Source organism: Heliconius melpomene, chromosome 7 (assembly GCF_056956725.1).
Source record: "Heliconius melpomene rosina isolate 202511_hmr_F chromosome 7, ASM5695672v1, whole genome shotgun sequence".
Lineage (NCBI taxonomy): Eukaryota > Metazoa > Arthropoda > Insecta > Lepidoptera > Nymphalidae > Heliconius > Heliconius melpomene.
The window spans coordinates 8,961,247-8,971,764 of NC_140395.1; the positions used below are offsets into that span (position 1 = coordinate 8,961,247).

The following is a 10,518-nucleotide window of genomic DNA, read 5'->3' on the forward strand; positions in this document are numbered from 1 at the left end:
TTATTTCTATATTGTGTGTTTTCAATTTAAAATATAAACAGCAAATTATATAAATTAATTTTCTTATATATTTACTTCTAAGTCAATCATAAAAAAGAATAGATATTGATGAATTGTTTTTGCTGCCTTTTTTATGAAATTTACCGCGTATTTAAAACCTATAGTAGGTATATAACAGGGTATCAGTAGACCTACAATTATGAAATTTAACAAGAAATTGCAATGTTTTTTATTGCAACAGATTTTTATATAATGCTATAAGTATAAATGTTGTAGAGAATAGATACAAACTAAACACTAATGGCAACCATTGTTTGATCGATTTCGATTTTATTATAACTAGCCTGTGTATTTACTAGGAGACTTATTAAGAACATCACTTTATAATAAATTTTGATGTTTCTTTTTTATATTCTTTTTAGAGAATATTAAATATTTTATTTTTCATGGAAAATTCAAATCAGCCTCCTACAGCTGGTGTAGGAATTCGACGCGAGCCGTCTACGGACCCCGTAAAAGCTCAAGGAATTTTGTACGATTTATTATAAGGATTGCCTACTATTGTTTGAAATTATTAAAATAATTTAAATATACAGCATATAGGGTTGTAAATTGAAGTTTATTAAATTATTTTTAGTTGATTGGCTTTTTAATTGATTGTGTTTGTTAATGTTTATTTTCTAATTTAAATTTGATTGAAACTAAATCGACTTATTCTTTTAGGACATCAGTTATCAAAAAAGAAAAACATGCAGCACGTCTGTGGCAACAGCGCTGGGGTTTTCTTAGCCGAGTACGAGAGATACAAGAAGAAGAGGCACAAAGACTAGGTACTTATAACTTGAAAGTTATCTTAACCGATTTCAATACAAATAAATAAATCAAATAAATCACGCTTCACGCTGTATCCTGGATGCAGTAGGGTAGGCAGAGGAAACCTTGTGTTAAGACACTCCGTTTCTCACTTTCCGCCGAATTCTGGAGGCATTGCTTGTTGAATGGCGGTGACCCAACGCCGCGCTTTTGTCTCGACACCAGAGCGAAGAAATGGAAATATAAATTTCATCGACGGACAGATCGACACCACAAGCAGTCGATTTTATAGTTATACTTTATGCCCCTGCGCTACGACTGGCCTTATCATTTCAATACAAAATTACAAAATATCACATATAAATATGTGTAAATATTTACAGATATTTATACAATTTTAGTACCTAGTTATTACAATTACTTACCTACGTTATATTTTTCTACCAAAAGTATATTAGTAATATAGTATAATCAATAGGCATGTCACTGGATGAATATCGTGCCGCCGTTCGGTCAGTGAGTTGCAAACCCGAAAAGGAAATAGCAGTTGACATTGAACCTTCTTCAACACCACTACCTTCTACGAGTTCTGGTTAATACAATTTTTCTTTAGTAAATTCTTCTAGTATGGTAAAAGTACGTACACACATACAAGTGTAATACTACTGATGTTCCAACCGTGGTTTTTAGGTAGGGCCTCAGTAGGTATCTATCCATTTCACCCCCAAAAATATATGCTTAGCGAGCAGCAGTTCAGTACATATTTGGAAATTTATGTTTTTTTGGGAAAAATCCAAAATTTATGATATAAGTTAATCTGAATTAAAATTTTCTTTATGACAATTGGAAAATACACTTACTTTAAAAGCTTTTTTAATTTAGTTTATTCAGTTTCTCACTTTCCGAAAATAATGAAAATATTAAATATTTTATTCCCTGGAGTGGGAATATAACACACAGCTGTCGTGTTTACAATCGCATGCATGCGTCCCTGCAGCTTCTGTATGGGTAGGTAGTTTTATATGCACGTTTTAAACCTGTCGTTAGGTTACCCACAAGGCCCCTGATGTTAGAAATTGTCTATTATCTACGTAGGTATATATTACGTTGTTTTAGGAATTATCGGACGTCGTGCTCTGTACTCATTAGAAAAATTTGGGCCATCAGTGAAGACTACTAAAGACTACCCAATCAGACCGACTTTATCGTCTGAGCAAACTTATAATCCTTATAAGCAGACTCTTATGTTTCTTGGGTAAGTATGTTTAATTTTTGAAAAACTGTATTCTATTTTATAAAAAAATATGATTAATGTGTTCTGTAAATGTAACTTGTCATTACACTTATGTAGTTCTTTCTACAAGTCTCAATAATATCTCACTCTATAATTGTGGTTTTACAGCAGTCTTTAAGATACTGGCAGAACTCGTGCCACAAAGCGTCAGTAGGTTCTCACTGCTTTTGTTTATAAAACATCAGCGTTCTGTAAAATGACAAGTATTATATTATAGTTATATAATACTCGTTATTTAAATATTTTTTTTATTACAGTAGCGTAGAAGGAGATCCAATATCGTATAAATTGGCGCCAGCGCGCTCGGAAGTATCAGATGAGACGTGGGCGCATCCGCAACAACTCGACGTAGCACTATTCAACCTTGATAAGCTAACAGATTAATAATAATTTCAATCGATAAGTACCAAATATATTAAATTGTTGAAAAAGATCATAAATTAAATATATCATTAAAATTAATTCCAATAATACTACAGATTTAGATACAATTTTCTTAAATTATAATAGACATCGTTTGTTTTTTTTTGGTATGAAAGTTTTAAATTGCTTTATAAATTGTATATCTAATTTATTAGTATATATGCGTAACTTAGTCACACGAAATACAGATGTGGATAAACATCGAGAAATGAAAATCTGTTGAAGTATCTTGATTAATTTCTTTAAAATATCTTACCCTATACGCTTCCACTCTGTATTTATAGTTAAATTCCTGATAAAAGTATCTCAAAGTCACCAAACCTTCTTTCCTTAAAATAAGTATATTAAAAGCTAGTATAAATAAAAATAAAAGCCTTATAAAACAAAGACACTTGTTCAATTGTACATTTTTATTATAAAAACAATATTTCATATCAATGTCTTTTACGGGCTATTATCGGTGGTAGTTGACAAACAATGTTTTCAGGTAATATTTCTAGCGAGATCGCCTCGTCGTCTGCGAGCCAGTGGAAACCCGCTAAATACTGTAACAAAGAATTATACAATAAGAATACAATATTATATAATAGAAATCAATATCAATATCAAGTGTCTTTATTTATTACTACAATTCTAAATAAAAAAATAACTTAAAGAATAATAATAATTTTAAGAGCCAATTAGTTGGATGAGCAAAAGTAGTGTAGATAAAATTATTTGATATTGAATTGAATTTGAACATTTTTTATTTACTAGAGTATTATCATAAAGCGTCAATTAAGATATAAACTATTTGTGTTTATAGCAATAATTTAGTGGGGAAAATTGTAATGTTTAAGTATCAATTTACGCTTGAAACTCAGTAATTTCTCTAATTTTCTCATTTTTACACGTACTGTTTCCAGTGCTTTCGGTAGAGAGTAAGATATTATCCTTTTCTATGCTTATTATATAACATTTATTTAAAAATACATGGATGACGGAATTTAATGACACATTGTTTTTTTTTTTTTAATTTTCACTATCACATTTGAAAACAATTATTTTCTTTTTTTCAATCTTACCTACTCTCAAATGCAACAAAAGATGGCAAATTGTACAAAAATAAATGGATGTTATGTACTTCATAAAACATGATTGACGGCAACAAAACAAATATGATGTCTGGAAAGTAATCTAATCATATCAATACGATAGCGTCATCCACTTTCACTCTTGTCATCTGTATTTATAAAATATTATTTATAATATTTTTATTATAAACCGTCGTAAACCATATTTTTCATTAATTATGTATCAAAATTAACAATAGAAGTAACTTCGACAGTTAAATTCGTTATTGATTACGATTGCCCACAGTTAATATTTAATGTTACATTAAGAAATAATAATGTGACCTTAAATAATATTTTAAGTCGAAATTTACTAATTAAGTATATTCAGTGAAATTTACAGATAAAAATATCAAATATTATTATTTTTTTAGACAACAGCTTAATATAGTGCCATGTGCCCAAAGTATGCCAACGAGCTGTATCTTTTGAGCCTCATTTACTAATCTAAACCAGGTGGCGAGACGAATAGGACAGTAATAGTGCGATAAACGTCACGCCTACTCACGATAAATTTATAGAATATTTTAATGCTAATTTAAGTGTGTTTTTCGCTTGAAACTAACATCAAAAATAAAAAAAATACTCTTGTACTTTTTTAGAAAACGTATAAAAATTTCTTTAAAAAAAACTTCTTAAAAATACATACTCCTGTAATCTGTGAGTAATTATTAGTATGCAAAAAAATATAAGCCGCTTTCTTTCTATTGTGTTGTCCATAGTATAAAATCTTACAAGTTTATGTCGCTAGACAGACATAGCTAGATGTAAGTTAGAAATAGTGTATGGTAGTAAGTGTTTAATAACTTAAAATAACTTTGCAAAAAGATTAAATTTAAAGTGAAAGCATAGCAAACTGACATAAGACACAATTAGTTACTATCTCATTTAAACTATAGTGACGGAGTTACGGTACTATAGTTACGTATTTACGGAGCACTAGCGTCTAACGAAAAAACTTTTCAGTTAAATAAATGCAAAAACTACAACCGAAAAATATTTGAATTCCTGTACATTAAATATTATTCTTTTACAGAGAGTTTACAAACCTTTATTGGAATTATTCGGACACCGTTCTTAGATTTGCCTTTTTTGCGTGCTAGTTGTTTTCTTTTAGGTTCTGGTTCCTCAATGTCTGTCTGAAATTGTAAATATAAATAGAATTAATTGATTGCTTTCTTCATTTATAGGTCGTTGAAAAGTTTTCTTCAATTTTAATTAATGAGAAATTCGTAAAAAGACAGTTTTAGTGCATTTTTGGAATTATTAAGACCAAACCATGACAGGAAGGTATATTTTATATTGTAAGAAAAAATCATCTGAGTGCCTTATACATAAACATACAGTTATCAAAATGGTGGTGCATGAAATGTATTTTATACTGCCATATTTATGTATAAAAATTGAACTGATCGAGTCCGGCAACGTTCATCTTTTTAAATATGTTTTTTATTCAATAATCAATGTTTTTTTGAAATTTTGTCACTCTGTGCACGAACATCTTCTGAAAAAGTAAAACCGTAATAGCCCAGTTTAACAACAACTTACAAGAAATAATAAAATGCCTCCATGACAGAAGATTCTCAACATAATCTGATGAAAAATTGTTAAGTCTACATAAGCTATAAGAAATGTCATAAAATCCACAAAGTTACGGACTTTTTCTTCTCTGTATAATGTTTTTAATGATATTTAGTATAACATAGTGTAATGATAAAATATAAAATAAGTTACCTTAACATTTTTATCCAATATACACAAAGACGCGTCGTCCTGACACACGAGCGCGTCGCGCGTCGGGTGTACGCACAACGATGTAATGGCGGACGAGCGCGCTCTGTTCCCGCATAGCATATCACTCGACCATTTTGATATTTTCTTATTTGGTAACTCGTACTCTATTATCTAAGGGAGAAATTTAATTCAAATGTATTAATTTGGTCGTCTAGGACCGGTGGCACAAGTGTGTAAACGCGACGGTTGTGGGTTCAACTCCCATTCGGAGGATTTAATATTTTTCATTTTCTCGCGCTGATGGCGAGGTCAAGTGAAGCGTTGAGTTCCACCAATCATCACACAATATCTCTGCATCTTGGCAGAAAATGGAGAACAATAGTGTCTTAATAGGAACCGAATATCTTACACTAGGTTCCCAGGTTCCCTCTGCCTACTCCACTATGTGGGGATTCAGGGTGAAGCTAAAATATGTATTAAAAATGACTGAGTCTGAGACCCTCGTCTAACCCACACCGTAAGCGCGACCATCGAGGGTTAGATTTCGACACGGGAGGACTTTTTTTTGGACGAATTACCTCTGCTGATATATGCTGGATACAGTGTACACAAAAAAAGTGTAAGTTTTATATTTGTATTGTAATTAGGATTTACTCACTTTTTGATCAACATATGCAACTAAAACATTTTCCAATTTGTTATCAATTGTCAAAGCAGAGGGTACACATTTGTATTTAGGTAAAGAGGCATAGTATTTAAATTTCTTAGATATCTTTATCCAAACTGCGATATTTCCTTGTGTGTCAGCTACAACTACATATATATTTTTTGATGGAGTAACTTTAGATACCAATAGATGTAAAACTGATTTTGACTTAAGATCTGAAAATAACAAAATAAATAAAGTAAGAAAATTATCTATATATATAAAATCGAAAGGTCACTCACTCATCACGAAATCTCAGAAACTATATGTGCTAGGAATCTTAAATTTTGCATAGGAGTTACTTATAGGACGTAGATGCTCGCTAAGACGGAAATTTGCAATATTCGACTTCTAAGGGGTTGTTTTTGGGGTCGAAAGTTTGTATGAAACTTCGTTACTACAAATGCTAGGAGTCTCAAATTTTGCATAGACGCCACTATGACGTAGTCACGGAGACAGAAATTAATAATAACATAGTTCACGCGGGTGTAACCGCGAGCGGGCCGCTAGTATAGTATAATTGTATAGTATAGACAGTTGGACCTATACAGTTGCATGCTACTCAATACACTTACGTTACATTCCTATGTTTTCTGAATTATCTATACTTATGATAAAATTGTATCAGATCAGTGTCTGAATGTGGAGGGTTATAAGAAAAAATATATATATATATATATATTGTGTTATTACGATATTAATTATTCTATTATAATTTTATAATTTTTTGTGTTTTGTCAGTTTGTCTGTGCATTTCCTTACAATGCTGCTGTTGTTATATGCGGAATACAGCGTGAAAGTAAAAAAAAACCCTTACATTCCTCACAACATATGGTTTGTATAACCACAGCTCCGGCTTCAGGGTCTACTTGCAGTACTTTTATTTCCCCTGCGGTATACGCTAGCATCGTCCCAGAGTCGGCGGTGAACGCAACACGGTCGCAGCTCACAACACCCGTCACCAGGACTTTTGATATTGAAACGTTGGTTGTGTCTTCATCCTATAATAGATATAATAAGTTTTTTAAAATATTTTTTTAACATTTTTAAAGTGTTATTACACTTAAGAAAGAAAAAGTTATTTTCTTAATATATTTTTTACCTTAATATTATTTTAAGCATATAGCAGGTTAGGGCAGAGGTGTACCTAGTGTTTTTTAGGGAACCCTCCATTCTCTGATTTTCGCCAATTTTTCGAGACATTGAAATGTTAAGTGGTGGAATTTAACATCGTACTTTGTACCAGAGCAAGGTGCTAGAATGAGAAAACAAAAATCATTCTTTCCCCTGAGTGGAAATCGAATCCACAGCCGTCGCGATAAAGTTAAGTTAAAAATATTTGTTTTGTCTAAAATTTAATTAATTCATTAAAAATTACTTACATATTCTAATTTTAACATTCTCATATTGCTGTCCGTTGAATACACTATAATTTCACCACTAGGAGACATTTCACAGCATTTTATATGCTTTTTTCCTTTAGTTTCTAATGACACTAACTTCAAAGGTTGTTCTGTGAGTTTGAGATTTTGTTTTTGTTTCTCAGATACATTACTAGTATTATATTCTATAGAATCTATTTCTGACTCTTGTTCTAATTGATTATTATTACCTTTATGTATATTTTTCATCAGTTGAAAATTTGAAATAGTCACATCACCTTTATTGTTAACTGCATAAGTACCAAGTTTCCAAACCTCCAGATAATTACTATATCTGTAATAAATTTAGATTTAAAAAAGATATATAAATAAATTAAGATTTCACCAATTCTTATATACTATAAATCTTCTAAACTTGTCTTGTTTCATTTAATATAATAGTCATATAGAAGCAAAGGAAGCATCTTCATTCAATTTAATAATTAAAAAAAAAAAACATGTTATCATGTTTCTTATAATTTTTATTTATTGGAATATAACTTAGTAGACATATAACGTTAGAAAATAAAATAACCACTTAAGAATGCAGAAAATTAAAAAAATATTAAATTTATTAACATTTATAAAGCATTGTTCCACGCTTAGGAATGAAAAATACTTATTAAGAAAACATATAAAAATATCGCTATGTTCAATTTTTTATACATTTTCTTTATAAGTATTTGAATATTGATGTTCAACAACAAATTATAGACACAAATACAGTAATGTATTTATGATCCATATAATATGTATTTATTTTAGTAAATTACCTTAGAAGCAGTAATTTTTTCTGAGCACACACTGATGATCTAGAAGATGGTATCATATGAGGAATCCTCATCACCCATTTTGGAGGATAACTTGAAAGTGTCAAATATCCATCTATTCCCACGGACACTAGTTTATTTTCATTAAGTACAAGAGCTCTGTAATTAACAATAGAAAATTAAACATCTTAACTCAGCATCATCATCAGCTTTATCCTGCACTCATGCATGTTAGGCAGTGAGAACTTTCGTTTGTCGTTTTAGGCAAGACACTTATTCTTCCCTTTTAACCTGATTTCAAGATATTATGTGTTGGGTGAAAGAGCTCAAACCACACTTTGTTATACTATTTATTTATTCATCAGCAGCAGCAGAACTCAACATCACATTATGCCTCTGTGGTAAGAGGAAAGGGATGGAAATATTAAATATGTAATTCCTCTGAGTGGGAATTGAACCCAGCCATAGCATTTACAGTCACAGGCTTGTGCCACCGTGCATCATTCATTTGTTGTACCATTCACAGTTTACAGCCACTGCTGTCCCACAACACCATGAACACCATGAATCATAAATCAAACATCTTCAATAATGATAAATATCAGCACTAAAAAAAATACCTGACATCATGTTCATGAATGTGCCTTTGAACATTTTTCACCCACTGTGAGCTTGCTTGCTTGCCTGAACTTGTATTATTAACTTTAACAAAGTTTACAATCACTGGATCTACACCACTACAATATAACTTTTTTTCATCATCAGAAACTGCTATGGACAAGATATTAGATTTATGGGTCTTAAATGATTCTATCTGAAAATAATAATAATTATTATAATTAGTTATGTTACATTAATATTAAAATTTCAGACACATTAAACCTATTATATTAATTGTTATAAACATAATAAATATAATAATAATACCTGATCGCCTAGGTTACTATCCCAAAAAGTAAGCCGTCCCATACTATCGCCAGATACCACAACATTATCTGATAAGACCGCAAGACACCACACAATAGTCTCTTTGCCTCTGCGACTCACAGACATTCTACAAGTTGCATGGCCAGTTTCAACATTCCATATCCTGATGGTATCCACTGAACCTAAAGAAAATATAAAAACATTTTAGATTCACATTGTAACCAGCACATTACAGTGTAGGTAGCTAGCCAAGGCAACAGCCAGGCGTTGAGATGCAACCTCAACATGTAATATCCTTAAAAAATTTAAGTGGACAACAGAGTGTCTCAACACACAACTTAAATGTGTAGAAAACACTAAAATCAGTTGTATAAAGTTATCATTATATAACCGGTTACCTGTTACAAGCACTGCACCAGTATTATCAAATTTACAACACATAATTCGACCTTCTTGCTTATCAAAAATTTTTTTATATATAATTTCTTCATTTTCAGTAGAATATAAATTGACATAGCCCTGCTCAGTTCCAACAGCAACCAATGTATTTGTGCTATTAACATCAAGGCACCATGCTGCATAGCCAGTTAGCATTATAGTTGATTTGATAGAAAGGGTTTCCAAGTCCCATTCTAGTAAAGTGCCACCTAGGCCTGTAGAAAGCAATCTTTGATTTACCCAACCCAGCGCCTCAACTGAGGCATTCTCTGCACCTGGTATGCACTTTAAAAGGTATGGAGCATAATTTAAGTCCCATATTTCAATAGTGGCATCCTGTCTGTAAAAATAAAATAACCTCTTTACTGTACTTAATGATATATTTTAACTCAAATTTTTAACATAAGTAAATTCCATACCTGGCTAACGAAAGAAGTTTTTTATTTTTATTAAACGACGCACAATTTATTGTTTCTGGTTTGGGGTTATAATATCGCACTCGGTGAAGTTTACAAGCCATTATTTTTTATAAAAAGTTTCAGGAACAAAAGAGAACTAGAACTTAATATTGAAATTGATTTTTATGGGAAAACCTTAAACATATAAATGTAATTTAATTTTTGATTCATTAGCACATTATAAATACACGAATCCACACGAAACTAAGGTATAAGAGCATGAGTATGTTTTGATGTCTGACAAGTGACAATGACAGCTTTAACTACGATAATATCACCATAACTTGTAATATTGCTGTCAATAATTGTGTGGAATCAGTGGAATTATTTTAGTCCATAATCGTAATTAATACTACTAAATTAACACATCAGATAAGTCTCAGGTGTTGCTTGATTATTATTGACAAAATAAAAATTGTTAA

At 31.0% G+C, this 10,518-nt stretch overlaps 2 protein-coding genes across 2 annotated transcripts; one reads left to right on the top strand and one right to left on the bottom strand.

Moving 5' to 3' along the window:
* Positions 1–248: 248 nt before the first annotated feature.
* Positions 249–3,525, top strand: LOC146537674 (uncharacterized). The gene is made up of 5 exons (XM_085188151.1): positions 249–532; positions 724–830; positions 1,292–1,405; positions 1,930–2,068; positions 2,365–3,525. The coding sequence occupies exons 1-5, from the start codon at positions 447–449 to the stop codon at positions 2,489–2,491; spliced, it is 573 nt and encodes a 190-aa protein (XP_085044277.1). The 5' UTR covers positions 249–446; the 3' UTR covers positions 2,492–3,525.
* l(3)72Dn (UTP4 small subunit processome component l(3)72Dn) lies at positions 2,906–10,391 on the bottom strand. The gene is made up of 11 exons (XM_085188150.1): positions 10,058–10,391; positions 9,599–9,978; positions 9,201–9,382; positions 8,894–9,087; positions 8,277–8,432; positions 7,465–7,798; positions 6,900–7,083; positions 6,035–6,258; positions 5,377–5,547; positions 4,692–4,781; positions 2,906–3,075 (listed from the first exon to the last, which is right to left on the bottom strand). Exons 1-11 carry the CDS (start codon positions 10,156–10,158, stop codon positions 2,965–2,967), a joined length of 2,127 nt encoding a protein of 708 aa, XP_085044276.1. The 5' UTR covers positions 10,159–10,391; the 3' UTR covers positions 2,906–2,964.
* Positions 10,392–10,518: the final 127 nt, after the last annotated feature.

Bases quoted from the DNA above. Each gene is read 5' to 3' on its own strand.
- LOC146537674 (XM_085188151.1), top strand. From the start codon at position 447: ATGGAAAATTCAAATCAGCCTCCTACAGCTGGTGTAGGAATTCGACGC. The intron at 533-723 runs GTACGATTTATT...TTATTCTTTTAG, and splicing joins GTAAAAGCTCAAGGAATTTT to GACATCAGTTATCAAAAAAG. The intron at 2,069-2,364 runs GTAAGTATGTTT...TTTTTATTACAG, and splicing joins CAGACTCTTATGTTTCTTGG to TAGCGTAGAAGGAGATCCAA.